General features: G+C 40.2%; 1 protein-coding gene across 2 annotated transcripts in view; it reads right to left on the reverse strand.

Annotated features, from left to right (window-relative positions):
• Nucleotides 1-22218, reverse strand: part of SRGAP1 (SLIT-ROBO Rho GTPase activating protein 1) — a 264777-nt gene that overhangs the window by 51152 nt on the left and 191407 nt on the right. For both annotated transcript variants that reach the window (XM_021678635.1, XM_021678634.1), the window contains exons 7-10: nucleotides 16697-16918; nucleotides 14395-14496; nucleotides 2906-3103; nucleotides 2334-2418 (exon numbers count right to left, since the gene is read on the reverse strand). In XM_021678635.1, coding sequence (XP_021534310.1) covers nucleotides 2334-2418; nucleotides 2906-3103; nucleotides 14395-14496; nucleotides 16697-16918 — 607 coding nt within the window. The remainder of the gene's footprint in view (nucleotides 1-2333; nucleotides 2419-2905; nucleotides 3104-14394; nucleotides 14497-16696; nucleotides 16919-22218) is intronic.

Consider the following 22218-nt stretch of genomic DNA (forward strand, 5'->3'; position numbering starts at 1 on the left):
ACCCAGTGAGAAATTCCAAGATAAAGAAATCCTGGCTCAGAGTTCCCAAGGTACAATACAGCTTTACACAGTACAGCAGCTAACGACGGAATCTGGCACGTGGAGTCAGTAAGTCGGCTAAAATAGAGCCCTATCCAATAATGCCATGTAAAATCGTATGAACCGCGAGGGTTTTCTCTCCAGGAGACGTCGGGGAATCTATGTAGAATGAGTATCATAAAAGTTTCAGAATGGGACCCCAAGTGAATTAACACATGTGTCTGCACGCATGCCAAGAATGAATTCACCCACTACTTAATTGCGTCCAACTCACGATTTCTAACGTGGTATCCAGTCCTGCAGGGAAGGGCTTTGTGCCAGTAAGCATTCATCAAAACACTTAATGATAATTTATGCTTTGGGACCGGCACCTGACCTTGGGGGCATCACTGAAATATCAGGCATTTTGTGGTAGGTGGAAAAAATGATCTTACATGATACTATGAAGAGAAAAGAAAAAAAACTGGGACATGATTGCTGAGGTAAGACAACTATTCAAAGGAAAAAAAAAGTTTTTTTAAAAAAAATTCCAACCTCCATTATAGAAGAGTTGAAAACCTTGTACAGGGCTACCCTTCACTGAGATTTCCCAACTGTTAACATTTTGCCATATTGGCCTTATTTCCTTTTCTCTCCCTCTCTATCTTTTCTCTTGGATCGATTGAAAGTAATTTGCAGATATTATGATATTTAGCAAACATTTTTTTTAACTTCAATTATGATTTTCATTTTCTTAATATTGCCACTTTAAAAAAAAGATTTTTATCTATTTATTTGACAGAGAGAGACAGAGCATGAGCAGGGGGAGCGACAGGCAGAGTGAGAGGGAGAAGCAGGCTCCCCGCTGAGGGGAGGGATCCCAGGACCCTGGGATCATGACCGGAGCTAAAGGCAGACGCTTAACCGACTGAGCCACCCAGGCGCCCCTTAGCAAACATTTCTTAAGAATAAGAATCTTCTCCTTCATAATCATACCACCACTGTCATATCTCAGAAAATGAATTCAATAATGTCATTTAATATACAGTCTGTCTATATTTAAATTTCCCCAATTGTCCTTAAAATGCCTTTTGTAACTTGCTTTTTTGATTCAAAATCTAATGAAAGTTCACATATTGTGTTTGGTTATTTTATTTAAGACACTTACTAGTAGTTTAAATGTTAATTATTTTTCTAAATGAAATCAGCCTTTTATCTTAGAATCTGGCATCCTAACTGTAATACATGGAGCCTTAGGTCATGATGACCTTTCTCCGAGTGCTCATTCCCTGAGGATAATGTGTCCTTTGGAGGAAACCAGGAGATAAGGTGATGAAAAAACCGCCTTGTCTGTAGGAAGGTTCTAGAATGGTAGGGGGAAGAGTTTAGGTCAAAGAGCAGCAATCTCTTTTTGGCCTGAGTTACACACCTCTCTCCCCTCATTTCCCACTCCCATCTGTATTCTCTTTCACTTTTTATAACTTCTGGCAAGATCTAGTGTGAATAAAAGATAAAGTTACAGACTATGAGGCACTTAAAAAAGGGACTTTGCTTGTATTTATTTTTTCCTTTTAAATTTCAAGAAGATTAAAAGAGAAAGAGTAACATTTACACAGTCCCTTTTAAAATATAATCCTTTTTTCCCCATTGTTTTTCTCATCTGTAAAAATGGGGAAAGTTATAGCCCAGCTCAATATATAGTTTAGAACAATGCCTAGCACAGAAAAAGCCCTGTAGAAGTGATAGCTATTCTTGCGTGTTATTATTAGCTACAGCAGTATACTTCATTAGATTTTTTTTCTCAAGTAAAATCAATGTCTGTGGAAAGAAAAAAAAAAAAAAGTCGCCCAAACTGGTTTAACTGGTTCCTAGAGTCCACGAAGGCATTAGATGTGACAATAAATACTGGCCCACTAAACCAAAGGGGGTGGAGCTGGAAGGTTGGACAGGTCCCAGAGGGTAAGGAAGCAGTGGCTGGGAGGTCAGCAGGTGGGCACAGGTGCAGCTCCACCCAGTCTTCTCCCCATTAGGGGCACCAGGTGTTAGGAGCACCAGGCTGGGCAGAGTGTTCCTTAGGAGTCTGGGCTGGCTTTTCAGCCCTCCGCAGATTTCACTATTCTTCCTCAAGGTTATTAGCAGCAAGCTAGAGTTCCAGGGAGAACCTGATTGTTACAGTTACAGCAAAAGCCCAATCTAAACAAGCAGTGTTCTCTGCTTCTTAAAACACAAATCCACAACTCACACTCTTCATGGAATAGCTATGTGACACAATACAAAATCCATGTCATCCTCCCTGTCTGCTTCAAATAACTGACCTTCTCCAAGGGTCCTCTGCAACAAGTCATGTTTGGCTTGAAGTTTTGTGATGAGATTACTACCTTCCAAATATTCTCTGAGTTTCTGCAAAAGGAAAGATTCGTTTTTAACTTAAAATATATTTCATGTCAGGGAACTTCCCACAGGATATCTAAAATCCAGCCACTTTTACCTGCTAGATTCTAGAACCTTGCTACTCCCGAGTGCAGTCCGATGCAGACCAGCATTATCTGCCATCATCTGGGAGCCTATCAGGGACGCAGACTCCCAGGTCCCTCCTTCCCCAGACCTACTGGAATCAGAACCCGCATGTTAACAAGCTCTCCTGGTGAAATGTATGTACGTTAAAGTTTAAAAGTGGTCTTAGAGCAGCCCTCTTTAAATCTGAGGAACTTTTACAAAAGTACTAACTCCTAGATCCTATCTCAGACAAACAGAATTGGGAACTCCGAGGGCAGACAGGAGTCTGTATTTTAATAAAGAGCCCAGGTGATTCCAATCCAACTCTAGAAGCTGTGTTTGGGGACCCCAGATCTGAGCCCCAAGAGCGTCTGGGAAGCGACAGACGTACCATGAAGTAGAACTGCTCCGTCTCCTGCTGGTTTGCTCTTCTCTTGGCAATGCTGGGCTTACTCAGGTAGGTCTCGGAGACCGTGGACTTCACAGACTCTGTGGAACGGCTGTGCTGGAAGCATTCAGAGACATCGTAGTCCTCGATGGTGACCATATCTTGTATGGTCTGCAAGGTGGCTTCGGTCGTTTTCTTAACCTGGGGACAGGAACACATTTCTCCTGTTACCACATGATTTCGTGGATCCCACACTCAGAATCTGCTCTGTCAGGCAGAGGTGAAGACATAGGCCCTGCCCCAAGAAGAGGAGAGAGAGACAGGTAAACAACAACCACTACCACCAATATGAAGAGAGGCTCTCTTTAATATCATTCTCAAGAGGATATTTCTGTGTATTTGGATCCTTATAAATCTCAGGTATCACTGGGTCCTCTCTCAATTACATTTTTTATTTATTTAAAAGATTTTATTTATTTATTTGACACAGAGAGAGAGAGAGAACACAAGCAGGGGGAGAGGGAGAGGGAGAAGCAGGCTCCCTACTGAGCAGTGAGCCTGATGTGATCACTGGGATCATGACCTAAGCTGAAGGCAGACGCTTAACCAACTGAGCCACCCAGGCGCCTCTCAATTACATTTTTTTAAAGCAACTTTTTAAAACTGGAAGTTAAACTACACACAAAAAATACACACATCATAAGTATATAGCTTGATGAATGATCAGAGTGAACACACTTACGTGACCACCCCTCAGATCAAGAAATATGGTACATTACAAATCCTTGTGCTTCTCCCAATTACCACACACTCCTTTCTCCTCCCCAAAGGTAGCCATTATCCTGATGTCTAACATCATGTGTTAGTTTTAGCCTTTTTGTGCTTCATATACATGGAATCCTATAGCATGTATGATTTTTGTCTTGTTGCTGTTGTTCAACTTCATGTAGTAAGATTTATTCATTTCTTGGGAGTACAGTAGTTCATTGCCGAATATTCATTGTAGGAATACATCATAATCCATCCCTTTTACTGTTGATACTGACTTATTTCTAGTTTTGGGCCATTGAGAATACTGCCATGAATACATGTCTAGCATACATGAGCAGAATTGCTGCTTATAGGGTTTGCCAGACTGTTTTCCAAAATTATTGTTCTGATTTGTATTCCCACTAGCCCAGTAAGAGAGTTCCTGCTACTCCACATCAAGAGCTGGTATTATCAGTTTTTAAAATTTAAACCATTGTGTTGGGAGGTGTGTAATGGTACCTTATTGTGGTTTTAATATGCATTCCTCTGATGCCTGAGATTGAGCTCATTATAATACATTTAAGATAATTTGGATTTCCTCTCTTGGAAATACTTTGGTTAAATCTCTTGCTCAATTTTCCACTGGGTTATGAGTCTTTTTCTTACTTATTTGTAGACATGGATATGAGTCTTTTGTTAGTTATATGTGTTGCAAATATCTTTTCCCACTCTGCTCTGGCTTTTCACTCTAGTATCTAGATGAACTGTCTCCAATTTTTTTTTTTTTTTAAAGATTTTATTTATTTATTTGAGACAGAGAGAATGAGAGAGACAGAGAGCACATGAGAGGGGGGAGGGTCCGAGGGAGAAGCAGGCTCCCCGCCGAGCAGGGAGCCCGATGCGGGACTCGATCCTGGGACTCCAGGATCATGACCTGAGCCGAAGGCAGTCGCTTAACCGACTGAGCCACCCAGGCGCCCTGAACTGTCTCTAATTTTAATGTAATTGATTTACCAGTCCCTTCCTTTATGATTAGTACTTTTTGGGTCCTATTTAAGAAATATTTTCCTATCTCAGAGCCATAAAGATACTCTTCTATGTTATCTTCTAGGAGCTTTTTATCTTCTACATTTATCTTGCACAATTAGGTCATATTCTACCTTTGCTCAAAGTCTAGTGTAAATCGGTAGCTTTATCCTTTTCCCAATGTACAGAATTTAGAGCACCTTAACTTCATTTACTTATTTATATGCTATTTTTATAATGTATTATAATAGAATATGTATGTAAACATTAACATGTATTTAAATACATCAGTTGTTATATATAGTCAGTATTCATTTTGCTTTATCCATATATTAGTTACATTATTTGACCTCCTTTCCTTATATTTTTAAGAGTAACTCCCTGCCTTTAGAAATTCCTTTTAGCATGAGTCTGCTGGTGGTGAACTCTTTTTTTGTTGACTAGAAAATGTCTTTTATTTCATTTTCATTTATGAAAGTATTTTTTCCTGGTTGGCAGTTTATTTTCTTTCTTTTTTTGCTTAAAGATTTTAGTTATTTATTTGACAGAGAGAGATAGGAGCAGTCTCCCTGCTGAGCAGGGAGCCCGATGTGGGGCTCAATCCCAGGACGCTGGGATCATGACCTGAGCTTAAGACAGATGCTTAATGACTGAGCCACACAGGCGCCCCTATTTTCTTTCAATACATTGAAGATAATCACTATATTTTCCTGCTTCTATGTTCCTGTTGAATGAGAAGTTTGCTGTGAGTCCATTGCCACTTTGCTTGCTTCTCCAGCTACTTTTAAAGTTTTCTACATTAAAAAAATTTTTTTTATTTATTTGAGAGAGAGAGAGAGCACAAGCAGGGGGAGGGGCCTAGGGAGAAGGAGAAGCAGATTCCCTGCTGAGTAGCCCGACTCGGGCTGATCCCAGGACCCCGGGATCATGACCTGAGTCAAAGGCAGATGCTCAACCAACTGAGCCACCCAGGCGCCCCTGAAGTTTTCTATTGTTTTACCATAATGTGTTTATATAAGGATTTAAAAAAATATATTCTACCTGGATTTTTTTGGACTTCTTGAATTGTGTGATATTTTTCATAAACTCTAATAAATTTTCAGCTTTTATCTCTGTAAATATTGTCTCATTTTCTATTGTTTTCCCCTCTGGGAGTTTAATTAGTATGCTAAACACCACTGTGTTCTCTATATCTGTTACCCTTCTCTTCGTATTTTTTTTTCAAGATTTTTATTTATTTATTTGAAGGAGAGTGAGCAAGTCCATGCATGGAGGGGCAGAGGGAGAGGGACAAGCAGACTCCCAGCTGAGCAGGGAGCCCAACGTGGGGCTCAGTCCCAGGACTCTGAGATGATGACCTGAGCCGAAGTCAGATGCTTAACTGACTGCACTACCCAGGTGCTCCTTTCTTTGTATTTTCTATCCTTTTGTTTTTCCATGCTGCATTTTGATTATTTTCTTCTGATTTGTCCTCCACTTTGATAATTCACTCTTCAGCTGTGTTGAATCTGATGTTAAAACCATCCACTGATTTGTTAACTTGGGGCACTGTAGTTCTCACTTTTAGAATCTCTATGTGGTACATTTTAAAATCTGTTATTTCACTGTTTGTAGGTTATGGTCCCTACTGAAATCTAAACTTGGCTTTTATCTCCTCGACCACAGTAAGTAGCTCTTTTACAGTTCATTTCTGATAATGTCAATATCTGGAGTTCCTGTGGGCATCTCTCTGTGATCTGATGTCTGTTTGCTGGACGTTTTGGTAGTTATCTGAAGTCTAGGGTGAGACTATCCTCTTCTAGAGTGAATGTCTACTTATTTTTCAAGCTAATCAGGGAACTAATAGTTCTGAATCACCAGGTTTTATTTTTGTTCAAAATATTTGATGCTCTTCCTTTTGGCAACATATGGTTTTCTCTGCCATGGACTTCAGGCTTGGCCAGACATCTTGTTCAGGACAGTGAAATGTGAAATAATCAGCTGAGTGACTCAGTTCACTATTACAGGAAGTAGAAATAGTTTCAATTACTCTTTTCTTTTAATCAACAAAATACTGTTTAGGGAAGAAATAATGGCAATCAGTGTTAGTTCCGATACTAAAAGAGATCACGTGATAAAATAAAACAAAAAAGTACAAAGAAAATTAACAGACTTAGTCATTATTACTGGGGATGTGCACAATGCAAAGGAGACATATGACTGGAAAAAAGCATATTAAAGGTTATTTAAAAAAACAATACTGTAAGTGGTTACTTTAAGGAAGTCATGATTACATATTTATAGGCTGAATGAAGACTCACCACCCCAGAGGTGACATCAGCAAGACAGCAAAATAGGAGGTTCCCTTGTACATATTCCTCCCTGCCCCACTGCAACAGTAACCTGGTGGCCATCCACGGATAAAAGTGCATTTGTGGGAGCTTTGGGATGCAGGTTAAGGACTTGTAAAACCTTGGTGGAGCCCAGGACTGAGGAGGACCAATTTGAGAAAGCAGGCCTGGGCCCATGTGGGAGGCTTGCCAACCCTGGTCCTGGCTACTGACCCAGAAATAGGCAGGTCCCCCTGGGGACTCCATTATGGTCCTATTTGGCTTTGGTCCTGTCACCAGAACTACCTGCCTAGGGACCCAGGAAGAATCGCATCTACTTGGGCCTCAAATAATAGGCCTCCTGACCGTGGTCCCAGCTGTGGAAGGTGAAGCAGCCCGTGATGGGGTTCCAGTCCCTCTCCGCCCTGGTCACGGAGCAGTCTTCCATGTACAGGGACTTGCTAGAAGGCATGCTTCTCAGTGCTCCTGGAGGCAGACCTGCTGACCTCCATCTATCTGCAGATCTCGAAGTGGCCCTGTAACCTGGCTCCAGGTGGAAGACATGTCTGTCTATGCTCCTGGAGGCAGGCATACATCTTGGTCCTGGCTATGCATCCTGGGATGGACCCGGGACAGGCACCAGCTCCCTTCAGCTGGGGTGCAGAGCCAGTCCTGCCTGTTAGGAAACTGTTCAGGAAACTGGTGGGTGTCACGCCCATTCAAGCACCTGGTAACAGACTGTCTGTGGACCGACTGCGGGCCCTGAAGTGGACCCTTGTCCCAGCACCAGCCTTACTGCCCCAGGTCTTGGAGGCGGTACCATTTTCCCGGGGACCAGCAGGTCCCACTGTAACAGGCCTCCAAACTGTGGACCCAGCAGCAGCCCTGTGATTCCTGTCATTGTCAACACCATTTTTTTTTCCCTTTTCTCAACTTTTTTCTCTGAAGCAAGAGTGTCATGGTTAAATTTGGAATTGTCAGGAAGAATAAAGGATGTGACAGAAAACACCAGACAGGATGGCTGGGACTACATACTATCCCATGGGATGTTCTCGACGAAGAATAACACCAGCTTCTGACACACAAGTCATGTTAATAAGCCACAAGGAGGGAATATAATGAGGCAACTATGAAACAGCTAATATGAGGCTTGTAATGACTCCCTATTAGCAGCAGGAAAATGCAGCTAGCTTTGGTAGGAGAGGCCAAAAACGTGACAAGGAATTTATGAAAAACCCGAAGAATGTACAGCACTGGAGGAGTCCCCAGGTGGCCAGGACTCTGCGCTGAGAATCAAAACGAACCACAGAGAAGAGGTGACTTCTGTGGGCTACTGCAGACTGGCTCGTTTGCCTTTTTACTCACAGGACATTATAACCATTGGAGGAAACAAAACAGTTGTTTTGACTTTATTCTCTGAACACACTGTATTAGTTTCCCAGGGCTGCTGTCACAAAGTACCACAGGCTGGGGGCTTCAACAACAGCAGTTTATTGTCCTACAGGTCAAAAGTCTGCCATCAAGGTGCTGGTTCCTTCCTAGCGCCATGAGGGAAGGTCTGTTCCAGGCTTGCCTCCTTGGCTTGCTGATGATCATCTTCTGTGTCTCTTCACACGGCCTTCTCTGTTTCTGTGTGCACATTTTCTCTTTATACAAGGACATCGATCACACTGGATGAAGCCCCACTCTAATGACCTCACTTTAATTACCTCTGTGAAGACCCCGTCTTCAAATAATGTCATATACTAAACTACTGGGGTTAGTACTGCAGCATATAAATTTTGGGGGGACACAATCCAACCTCTAACACACATATTGTTTTATGACACTATGCCTTGCACATTACACAAGCCTATTCATTCTTTAAGACTCATCAGTCCATCTGTGAAGATGACCCCCAGCTCTGCCTTCCCTTCCCCACCTATTTACTTCTTGCCATGACTGACCTCGGATGCATTTCAGTGCAGCACTGTATCATTTCAGATGGGTTAAAAATTACCAGAAAGAGACCAGACACACATGCACACACACAGAGAGACTGGATTAATGCCATGGTCTTCCCTCGTTCCTGGTACAGATGCCAGTGACCTTGCCTTTGCTGGGTAATGACGTGAATGATGCCAATTCCATTTCTCACAAGGACCTTCCACACCACTGAGAGGGCTATCTTGTCCATCTCCAGGGGGAGCGACTTGAGGTTAGCGACAGCTTATCAATCTTTGTATCTCTTGTCACTAGCACAGTGCTTGGGACACAGGGGATTATCCAAAAGGTTCAGTGAATGAATGGTAGAGGTTGAAGTCATCCTCCTTTCAAATCCACAGATGTCAAAGAAACATTCAGCACACACCAACAACATGTGCTTGCTTTGCTGACAGCCATCCTGAGCTCCACCACTCTATTTAGGCTGCCCTATCCCATGACTCACTTTTAGACCCTTTCTAGAAACTCTCCTCACTCTGCTTGGTATTCTTCTGGATCAAGTTGCTTCTGTTAGGGAGTTAAAGCTTATTTGAAACTACACACACACACACACACACACACACACATCATACACACTGCTTCTAAAAATACATGTTTTTTAAAAAAAGTGTTTTTGTGAATGACAGTTGATCCTTGTTTTCAATTTTGGTCAAGATAATGCTATCATTTGACGGACAAATGGCAGTTATCTTTTACTTAGGTTCCTACTGTTAACCTCATCAATAGAAGGTTGCAGGCAAGTAAGAAATACTTAAATAAAAAAAAAAATACTTAAATAAGAAAAAATGAAGTTAAAGCCACAGAGAAGATCAAAAATAGTAATTATGATTAGGTAATTATCAAGCTCCACATCTTATACCAAGTCTTAGAAGAATCTGATGATAGCCCCTAAGGGTTTGATCACTGATTTCCATGACTTGGCATTGTGCTGCAGTCAGTGGTATTATGGGATGTTTTCGGGAGCAATGTGATTTTTCTACAAGGTATAACCAAAATCTCTCTTACTTCTCTCAATTACCCAGGCCATGGAAATTGTTTCAAATGTTTACATAAAATCTTGTTCATTACGGTTGAAAATACCCTGTGTAAGGAATATATTTTTGGAACAGTCTATGAATTACTCCCTAGTAAACTCTTGGTTAAAGATTTTAAGTAAAGACAGGAAAATTTATAAGGGGTTGTCAGTTCATTAAACAGTGTTGCAAATTAATTGAGGAATCACAGGTTCCTCTCTCTTCCATTCCCTTCAGGGGGATAAATCTATAACTTAAGAGAAACTCATTTTATACATGAGGCTTTAGTCATGGCACAGAAGTGATCGCTTAAGAAAACTCTACCTTCTGGACCAAATGTGGGGACAAATGATCTGAAAATGGGGCAAACTACTTAAAACTAAGGCTGTACTAAAAATACGAAAAGCATAATTGCTCTACTAAGACAATTCCTTCTCCTTTTCTTTGGCTGTGTCTAGATAAAGGGCGGAGAGAGGAACTCTAAGAAAAGGGAACTGCAGTCTATGGGAATTACTCCAGAGCTAGCCTGGAAAGAAAGGAGCAGAGGGAATGACCCCCATGCTGAAATCCCTGAAACAAAGATTAAAAGTGAACTTCAAGAATATGTGCAAGCCTGTGCAACATTAGATTGAAATAAGCTTAGAGAATATTTATAGTGAGAAAGGTACCAATGATTATTTAGATATAGGTTGCTTTGAAAGTGTTTAAGAAAACAAAACAAAAAAAATGAGGATAAAGTTGTGTGGGCAGCAGGCTCTGCTCCAATTCTATGCGTACAACCCACAGTGGGCACTAATGGCACTAATAAATATTTGTTGGCGGGCTGACAGGAGGTTGAAATCATTAGGATTGAGGTACCAGTGATGCAAGTGTGCAGCATACTGAAACTGAAAGCTCGTATGATTTAAAAGGCCTAACAGGCAAATGTGAAGTTGTGAGGAGACAACAATCCATTATAAATCTGTATCCACCCCAAATTCAATGAAGCCCTTCTCGAAACTTCATTTAGCTTTTACTATGTGCCAGTATACTGAGGCCATTTCACAAATGCTTACTGCTCTCTTTGTTCTAAAGCCAGTGCTGCAAACTCATATATCCTCAAGGGCCAAGGAAGTAGTGACAATAAGGCAAGTGGGCTGAGTGGGGAGCATGGCAAACAGGAAGGACATGCTCTCTGTCTAAAGGGAGCATCTCAGCTCCAGCCAGTTATCGTCCTGCAGAAATGCAGGTCTAGTATGATCAGACTTTCTAATTGTTTAGAAACTGGAAACATATTTTTATTCAAAACTTCTAATTTTTAAATGACAGCAACTAATTTTTAAAAATCAAGCACTGTAAAGCAAACAAAAATTGTTCATGGTCTGTAGGCTCTCAGCATGGAAATTCCCTTCTAAAAAGGCTTCCTACAGTTTCAAATGGTGCCCATTATTTGTAGTTGTTTAAGATTTGGTGAAAAGGTTCATGTTCTATTTAGCTGCACTGTCCATGCTTTTTCAACTTGGATGAGATTCTCTTTCAACTTTTATCTTTTCACTGGGCAGTGATAATTATTTTTAGTTAACTGAACTCTTTCCAGTGAATTTTGGACGTTGTGTATATCTGTTTGTGCAGAGGCAGAGAATTATACATGTTTCTTTACTTGTATACTTTGGTTTGAGAGCAATGTGTCAGTTTTTTGACCTCTATCAGTGGAGGATCAGAGGCAAATTCTTTATTTATGGTAGAGAAGAGTGCTATAAAGGACTCCAAATCAGGAATGATTGCTATCTTGTTCCCAAGTTACATCCCTTACTTTTTGCATTATATAAATGACTTGTTATAGTCTGGCCCTCACGCAAGACAGATGCGAACTGTGACATTCATCACTGTACTCCCCACATCTGGCAAAATATGTGGAACGTAGAAGCTGATGAACAAATATTTATTGTACTGAAATGAGCTGACTCATAGTGTCAAAATCCCTTAAGTTGGCTCTCAAAGTCTCTTGTCATCTGACTTCAGCTTCACCTTTGGCTTATCCTCAAGGAGAGCCTGGATGATGACCAAATTCCCCTGGGAAACCAAGGTTCTTCCAGGGCATTTTGAAATATATTGAAACAACTTTTCCCTCTTCCCTATCAATGGAAATCTACTGATTGTCGAAAATCCAATTTAAGGGGCGCCTGGGTGGCTCAGTCGTTAAGCATCTGCCTTCAGCTTGGGTCGTGATCCCGGGGTCCTGGGATCGAGCCCCACATTGGGCTCCCTGCTCAGCAGGAAGCCTGCTTCTCCCTCTCCCACTCCCCCTGCTTGTGTTCCCTCTCTCGCTGTGTCTCTCTCTGTCAAATAAAATCTTAAAAAAAAAAAAAAAATCCAATTTAAATCTTCCTTTCACTGGAAATCCCATTCTATGACAGTGCATTTGTCCCATGTCCAGCAGATCATAAACCAACAGTCATGCTCACTGGAAACATCAGGACAATCTAATTCATTTGTTTCTATGATAAATGCTTTTAACCCTCAGAAAGCCTGCCACTATTAGTTTATAAGGACCCTGTGCTTCTCTACATTATGCTCAAAAGGGCAAACATTAAGGGTCAAAACCTCAAAGGCCTGCAGAGACCAGACAGGCAAGAGAAATGGAATAGTCCAACGTAAGAAAACTGGGAGCTGAATGACTATGGCAAAGTGGAATTCAAATACCCCAGCTCTTCCCTTCATGAGGCAATGCAGGGTTAGCATCGCCAGACTTGCTCATTTTCAACAGGCCAAAAACGTGGGAGCCAAACCAAACAGGTCTGTGGGCTGCCAGTTTTGACCTTGTGTAGAACACATTATTTTCCTAGAGTTCAGAGACTGTTTCCAAGTAAAACAGCAGGAGAATACACACACACACACACACACACACAAATTGGAAGTCACTAGATGTACAAACTGTAGATCTATTAGGATCCAGTAAACTGCATCAGGCTAGTATTTTGTGATGCCTCGCCAAAACCCCAAGCTCAAAAACACCTCCAGAAGAGCAATAGCTTTCCTTTGGAAAGGCTCATCTGTGAGACTTTACACAGAGACTGAAGCCTTAATCACATGGTTGCATCTTAAACACATGTGTGAATAAGGGCTGGTTTGGTTCTGCTAGAAAGAATGGAAGACAGAAAGCTGCAAGGGATTTTGACCAAACTAGACTGGTCTAGAAACATATCACTGTTTGTTAACAGAGTCAAATATATGTTTACAGAGTTCATAACATCCCATGAGATTATAAAATAAAAGAGGGTATCAAAGTGCATTCTGGTAATTCATTTCCTCAGGATGAATTATTGTTATTGCTTTCTTTTTTCTGTCCCACATTCCTTCCTTTCAGGAATTGTCTCTAGAAATACATATTTCTGGTGGAGCTGTCAGTCAAAGGGCTCTATGCATGAGCACAATATCTAAGCTGATCCATGAAAGAATCCCATTTCTTGCATGTAATGGCTGGTCCGGAAGTATGCATGATTGAAGTAAGGCCAATAAAGGATCCTAGTTCAGAGATAAGGACCCTGGGATGGGGTGAGATGGCAAGTTATAGGGACCATGTAGTTTGGGCTATCCCAGTATGAGGGAAAACAACTACCAACTGACATGTGAAGATACAACTTCAAAATGATGGAAAGAGAGATTCCTGATAATATCATCAGAATACAGATTCCATCATGCCCGAGGCTATGCAAACATTGACCAGTAAGTAAACTTTCTAACTTGAGTTTAGTTTGATTTGGGTTCCTGTAGGTGATGACTGAGAGCCTTAGAAACATTTGTGGTTCATATTTTAAGGAGAACGTGGATCCAATTAAATTAATTTCAGAAACAGGCAGCTGAAATGTATGACTGCTTTCTGGCTCAACATATATTTATAATTCACATTTTATGTTCTATCCACCTAAAGCCACTAATATCAGCAAATAAAGTTTTCTATTCTCATTCAAGTACTATTTTAAAATATGATTTCTGTACTAATTGGATCAGTAATGCCATGTTTAGTACCAAAAATCTAAAGAATACAAAAAAGCAAAGAAATTTCTAATTTCAGAAGTTAGGATTAAATTAACATGTCAGTCAAGTTTTATTTCCACACTATTGTGTATTCTTGGACACATATGTTGAATTTGATCATTTATGGGAACTATTTTCAGTATGAATTACAAATTTAAAAATAAAATGTGTGTTTATGTGTGTATGTAGTAAATCCCTGGTAAAGGATTCATCTCTGGTAGAATACAGAATCTTTGGATTTATCTTTGACAAGGGTATTTTAGGAACCATGATTTAGCTGAAAACGTATGATGAAGAGATTGCATTTGGAATGTTAAATATGCCTAGGTCATGTGACAATGTCTTCCAGTATACGTTAGAATTCAGATGACTTGCGGGGCACAAGCATGCTCACCTCCTCATTCTCGATTTTGAGCGTGGCCAGTCGGGACTGCAGCTGCTGGTACCTGAGCATGAGCTCGGCCTGGACCGGCTGCTGGGCACTGACCTGACACACCTGGGGGGAATCAGAAACCACAGTTACAACAGGGCCATCAAGCCGGCCTCCAGAGGCACGGGTTTCCTACTTAGATGCTGCATGAGTCACACAGATCCCCTCAAGATTCCAATGACATCTTTACTTTTAATAGCCGCCTCAAAGCTTCAGTGTTAAATACGGACACGCTACATAAGGGGCAAGGGCAGAATGCAGCTGCATGGCCTGGATACGACGGGGAAGACAGCAGCTGCAGGAAGCTTCGCTGCATCTAAGAACGGGCCAGTTGCTGGAGAGGGAGCTCTGATGCTGAGGTCTCACTGGTGGAATTAGGGATGATTAAGGGGCAGAGGGCAGAGTGCAAAGGAGGGCCCACATGAACCACACAAGCAAAAGTAGGGGAGACAGGAGAGCCTACTGGCTGCAGTCAGATAGGTGACCAGGGTAGGTTACTAACCCTCAGCTTCCTTCTCTGTGAAATGGGGATACTAAGATTTCCTACACTGTGGGGTCCTTGTGGGGATGAAGTTAGTTCATGTACAGAAAGCACTTAGAACACTGCCTGGCACAGAGGAAAGACTCAGAAAATGTAACTATTGGCATCTTTCAACCATGGCTTGCCTTCCCAATATCAGCCAAATCATGTGATTCACCATGAATGTGAAGAGGCCACTTCTTGTAACCTGATCTCAATTATGGTTAAGGTCAAAATTAGAGCCTTTTAATTATATTAGTTATATTAAAAGTGCACCAGAAACAAAGTTTCTTTTCATGTTCCTTGTCATAGAAATGCTCTCGGCAGATGGAGGTTTCCTTTTATGGAGTCCCCAAAACATCACCGAGATTATTGCTCCCTGGCAGAACTTGCTATAAAAAGGGGGCAACAGACTCATTTTATTAAAAATAATAGTAAAAAAAAAAAAGGGAAAAACTACTAACCCAATTGAAGTCACTCATCTGTGATATTTTATCATTCTATGTTTGACATATCCGTAACTGAAAAATTATAGCAGTAATCATTTGGTTTTGGAAACATAACTCTGTGTGGGATAAGCCACCTGTCTCTCAAATTCATGTGCTATTGGCATAAAAACCGCTTACCATTTCTAATGGAGTAATTTACTGTATCAGATCAAGCAAATATAAAATTGGGTTAGAAATACAGCAGGCACACACATATCTTATAAATCTTAACACGAGGTGTCTCAGAAAAAAGTATGACATTAAAGAAATCTGTCATTGCGGGCGCCTGGGTGGCTCAGTTGGTTAAGCGACTGCCTTCAGCTCAGGTCATGATCCTGGAGTCCCTGGATCGAGTCCCGCATCGGGCTCCCTGCTCGGCGGGGAGTCTGCTTCTCCCTCTGACCCTCTCCCCTCTCATGTGCTTGCTCTCTCATTCTCTCTCTCTCTCGAATAAATAAATAAAATCTTTAAAAAAAAAAAAAAAGAAATCTGTCATTGCTATTGTATCTATTTTTAAAAACATACTGTCACCACAATAAGCTAACATTGAATTTTTAATCTATGAGTATTGTTTTGCACAGCTGGAAGACCAAGTGCCATATAGTGTGCTCATTAATTGGTTCTTCTTGTTTTCCCGGCCGCAGACGATAAAATACACCACTGCAACTCGTACACAGCTTAGATGGATTTTCTTCCTTGGGCAAAACAGGATAGAAAGCTAAATTCATATAAAGAACCTAACATATATCATTTCTAAGGCTCACTTTACCAGTTTGGAGACAATGTGAGTCTTAAAAAATGTTCTGCATTTTCCCCCCTCTCTCCCATGCTCCTGTCATTTACAATTATTTTTCTTTATTGGGATCTTTAAATGAAGATTACAAGAAGTCTTCAGAGAGATTCTGTTGGGCCAGCAAAATGTTTCATTTTGAATTTAAATTTGAATGTCTAGAGGTGGAGGAAGGACTAACTATCCTGAGACAGTGTAGTGCTTACAACCGAGTTTGTACATAGGTTTGGCCTCTGTAGGCATCTGAGCTCTCCACCCTTGCTTTAAGAGGTGGTTGTGGCTGGGGGGCAGGGCGGGGGAAGGTGGTAGTGGCTGATCTTAGGATGTAACTAGCTAAGATCCCAAACAAAGGCAGGAGAGAGAACACTACTGGGAATTCTGACAACTCTTAGGTTATAGCAGGTGAAGAGTAACTAACTAATACAATGAAAAGACAATTCATTAGTTTTAAAACAATCAATTACTGACCTCATCACCCATGTGAGACTGAAACTCAAACTTCATTGGTGGACAGAATGCAGCAGGGTACATCTCCATGAATCTCTGCTTATCACTCCTGGGCTCCAAATTGTCAACTGCATTCTCAATAATGTCTAAGCCTTCATGTCTGGAAGTTTCAAGATTATACTCTGCAGACAGATATGTTCTCAGGGCTCTGTTCAGACTTGCATGGTAGCCAAGATCACAGCACTTAAAAAAATAAAAGAATACCATATATAAAAATTAACTCAAATTGGATCAAAGAGCTGTATGTGACAGCAACAACTATAAAATTCTTAGAAGAAAACATAGGGGTAAACCTTCATTATCTTGCATTAGGCATTGATTTCTTGGATAAGGCAAAAGTACAAGCAACAAAAGAAAAAAATAAATTAGATTTCATCAAATTTGAAGACTTGTGCTTCAAGGGCACTATCAAGTAAAACGAATACCCACAGAATGGGAAATTTTTTTGCACATCACGTATCTAATTTTAAAAATTTGTATTTAGAATAAAGAAATCCTACAACTCAATAATGAAAAGACAAATAGCCCAACTAAAAAATGAGCAATTGGACAGACATTTCTCAAAAAACATACACAAATGGTCAACAAGCACATGAAATGATGCTCAACATCATCAGTCATCAGGGAAATGCAAATCAAAACCACAATGAGATACCACTTCACACCCAGTAGTATGGTTATAATAAAAAAGATAACAGGCATTGGGAAGAATGTAGAGAAACTGGAATCTTTTATATGCTGCTGATGGGAATATAAAATATTGCAGCCTCTTTGGAAAAGTCTCGCAGTTCATCAGACAGTGATACAGAGAGTTAACATATGACTTGGCAGTTCCATTCCTAGTTATACAAGAAAAATAAAAACAAATTTTCACACAAAAAAATTGTACATGAATATTTGCAGCAGCATTATTACTAATAGCTGAAAAGTGGAAACAATCCGAATGTCCAACTAATAAATAAACAAAATGAAACATTATCCAGTCATAACAAAGAAGGAAGTGCTGATACATGCTACAACATGTAGGATCAACCTTGAAACATTATGTTAACTGAAAGAAACCACACCTTGTAGGATTCCATTTATGGGAAATGTGCAGAATAGGTAAATCTACAGAGATAGAAGGTAAATTAGTGGTTGCTAGGGGATGGAGGAACTGGGGGGGTGGTGGCTAAGGGCTGTAGGACTTCTTTTTGGAGTAATGAAAATATTCTGTAATAGATCATGGTGATGGCTACACAACTTTGAATATACTAAAAGCCAATTATAGATTTTTAATGAATGAACTATATGGTACGTGAATAGTATCTCAAGAAAGCTGTTAAAAAATAAAAGCAGCAAAACCAAATACTGAAAGGAAATAATGAAAAAACAGCATTTAAATTTCTTCATGCTTACTGATACTATGATTTATTGAAATCCTTGTAGGACATAAACATACTAACTGTAATCTGGATTTTTACAATTTACTGATGACTCCATAATAATCTGTACTCTTTCAGAAGTGAGAAGAACAGGTTTGAATCTGCCAAAAAAGTTCAGGACCTAGAATAAAATTTGTAAATAAGAAATGACTGTCAAAGTCCTTTTAGTGGAGATAGAATTTTGGGATTCTTAAATCTTCATCATTACCTTTAATTTGTATTTGCATTTATTTTTTCATGTTGCATTTTAAGAAATATAATTGAAAAAATATAACTCTGGATATTGGTCAGTTATAAATTACTGAAAGAATTTTAAATTTATACATAGAAGCAATATAAATCTCTTAAAGAGGAAGTGGTCTAGAAAGGTACAAAACCAGGTCATCCCTATATTGTTCCAATGCAATTCAATCAATTCAATTTGATTCAATTCAACCCACTAATTGGCCATCTATTAGGTGCATGGAAATTTGCTAGGCTCCAGGAATATGAAGACTGGAATAGAGTAAAACATAATCTCCATTCTCAAGGAATCTGCATTTAGGTTGTTCATTACTTTGCTACTAAGAGAGTAGTAGAGGGGCACAAAGGAAGTAACCTCTGTAAAAGGATGCATCCACCAGGATATGAACCATCAGACTGACCTTTATGAAGGCACAGATTCAATCACTGACCTGTCCTTAGAAATGTTAACATATTTAATTCTACCCTCACCCTCCAATTTCAGAATTATTAAATTTGGGATTTTTCTATAGAGATATTCTAAAATCTTGCTATTCGAAGTATGGTCTGTAGACCATCAGCATCACCTGGAGCTTGCCAGAAATGCAGAATCTTGGGCCTCAGCCCTGATCTGCTGAATTAGAATCTGAAGCTTAAAAAAAAAAAATCCAGGGGCGCCTGGGTGGCTCAGTCATTAAGCGTCTGCCTTCGGCTCAGGTCATGATCCCAGGGTCCTGGGATCGAGCCCCGCATCGGGCTCCCTGCTCTGCGGGAAGCCTGCTTCTCCCTCTCCCACTCCCCCTGCTTGTGTTCCTGCTCTCGCTATGTCTCTCTCTGTCAAATAAATAAATAAAATCTTTAAAAAAAAAAAAATCCATAGGTGATATTATATGCACACTGAAGTTTGAGAAGCACCGCACTAAAACATTGATTAAAAAAAGGTCCCATGGGCGCCTGGGTGGCTCAGATGGTTAAGCGTCTGCCTTCGGCTCAGGTCATGATCCCAGGGTCCTGGGATCGAGTCCCACATCGGGCTCCCGGCTCAGCGGGGAGCCTGCTTCTCCCTCTGACCCTCTCCCCTCTCATGCTGTTTCTCTCTCACTCGCTCTCTAAAAAATAAATAAAATCTTTAAAAAAAAAAAAAAAAAAAGGTCCCATAACCCTGTCCACTGGGAGTGCTGTTTCTCCAAGCGGGCAAGAGGATCAACTTGAATAAATATTACTTGATTTAAAAAAGCAGAAAGAAGCTGCCATATCACAATTACAAATATAAGCAAAACAAGTGTGAAATGCAGCAGTCTCATCACTGGTACATTTTCAGTGGAATCAGCTGCACTCAAATATAGAGAATAATTTTCAGCTAATTAAAAAATTCTAGTCTCAGATGAGAAAAGTCTTCTTTTATTTCATTTGCTCCTCGAAATTCATAAAGGTTCTGTGTAGCCATTTTATACACATCAGAGGGACCGAAAAATTATTCTTTCAGTAATACCTCATCTTGTGCAAACATGAATTGGTAAAGGAAATGGGCCTCATTTCTTTGAAATGTACTAGTGCTTCAAAACACCCAACTATTTTGAAAGAAGACCAATTCGGCTTGATTATAATGAAGCAGATCACATAAGCTGCTTTATTTTATGAGTACTGGTTCCCAATGGGAGTTAACAGAAAATTGACACTGAGGAAAGAAACAACCTAGAGAAAATGCCCCCCTCTAAACCAAGTCTCTTTTCAGCTCAGAAAGGTTTGAAAGAGAGGAAGAACAAAGGAAAAAGAGGAAGAAAAATAAAGAAATTCAACCCCAACTACCTAATTGAAGTAGAGTTCGGAAAAATACATGTTTAAGTTTTTATTATTCCCAGACTTAAACAGTTTGCTCCTCAAATTTCTAAGAGTTGCATCTTTGGGGAGGAAATGTCAAAATTACAACAGGATTGTGCATGCCACTCAGTCCACCCAGGTGGATTTGGTAGCACTAGACCTAGTAAGGTAGCCGGCTTTCATTGGTGGTTTCCTAATATGCTGGGGAGAAGTATGCATGTGGCTTCTTATCCAATCCAGAGGAACCCCTAGGTGTCTTCTGGACTTTGAATGCTATACCTCATGTGGAGGTTTCTGTGATGAGCTTGATGGACAACTTCCTTCTCTGATCCCTATGGAACTTAACAGTCTGTAAAGTCACTTAATTAGCATGATTCTGTTACTTCTGATATGCAGTGTTTTCTAAGCTCTAGGTTTTTCAAGCGTCCTTTAAAAGAAACACGAATAAAATTCTTATTCAAGGTCTCCTGAGACAGCAAGGCCAGTCACAGAATCGCCTTTTTTTCTAAACTGGATGCTAAAATGACACTGGATATGTTAAGATTCACGATACTTGGTTAAAAGGCCTAAAGTAATTCTATGGAGGTTATGAATTATTAAAGACACTATGAAAGACCAGCTTCTGCACAGAGTTGAGTTATAACCCAAGTGCATTTAATGATGAAAATACATAAGAAACCAGTAAGATATTTTATGAAAACAAAACAGTACTGTTCTGATGGATGAAAAACTGAATGGATACATAAAATTATGAATTAAAACTAGGGAAGGAAAGAGCATTGGAAGTAGAAGGGTATTTTTTGGTTTTGTTTTATTTTTTAATATTCTAACAGCTGCCAAAATATATCCCACTAGGTATTACTAGTCTAAATCGCCCCACAGTAAGCTAACTTCTTTAGGCAAAAGGGCTGCAAATAGTTTCAAAAATAAAGATGAAATTCAGGTTTTGAGGACTGTCACAAATACTTCGATTTGTTCCAAAGGCTGAGAGGCCAGCTGAAATATACTTGGTGGTTATACAGTCATGTATAAATGGATCACAGCTATTCAGGAAGATAACTTTTTGTTTATTTGTTTGCATAAACTCTTACGACATAAGAAGTCCTATTGGGTAGAAGGCTGGTCCTAGATGGGAGTGAAGATAATGGAACTCCAATGGAAACAAGTCCCACACACGTGTTTTCAGAATAGTAATAGCCAATGTCATTTGCAGGGCAGGCCCAGAAGTGGCTGGAGAGCAGCCCCAAGCTTCTATGTGACTGCAGAATTAAACAGTTTTCATGAGAATGGAGAGGGAAGGAAGTCTTCTGCAGAAGTATTCCACCTTAACCTCATCATTCCTGCCTCCATCGGAAAGGCTTCCATGATCTTTGCCCTGGGTTCCATCTCTGGCTTCTCATTAATAAGCTTTGGCTTTGACCATTCCAGAGTCAAGGACATTGGGTAAAGACTTGGCCTACCCCTTGTTTTGAGTCTTTCTACAATAGTGCAACCTGAGCAAACAACTGCAAAAACAGCTTTCACATAACCTTGGGTAGGCTTTCCAAGGACCAGAAATAGGTAAGTTCACAACTTTTGCTGCAAACGAAGAAAGTTGATGTCTTCTGAATAAATTATCTTTGTCCCTTACTATTTTCCTCTCTAGCTATTCAGTGTTTCACCTGAGAAACCACAAACTTGTTTTGTGAGAGATGGGCATCTCATGGGACTGAACAGGATGTTTAACATTCTACAGGCATCTTTTACACACATGCTCTCATGTCTGGGTTCCTGATAGTCCATAAAGAGCTGACAATTTAATTCTCGCTGCTACTTTAATAACCACGGCCAAACATTTAGCAAAACTTGCTCTGAGTTTCTTTTGTGCAACAAAAAGGCCAAAATGGTACATTGAAATGGATACAAAGTAGGAAACAGGAGGAAAACGGAGGTTGCATATGCCTGAGCCAATGAGTAGGACCAATAATCATTTGTGGCCTAATGCAGCTCCCACTCCCATAGGCAATCATTTCTCTC

The sequence above is a fragment of the Neomonachus schauinslandi genome, chromosome 5, assembly GCF_002201575.2.
Source record: "Neomonachus schauinslandi chromosome 5, ASM220157v2, whole genome shotgun sequence".
Lineage (NCBI taxonomy): Eukaryota > Metazoa > Chordata > Mammalia > Carnivora > Phocidae > Neomonachus > Neomonachus schauinslandi.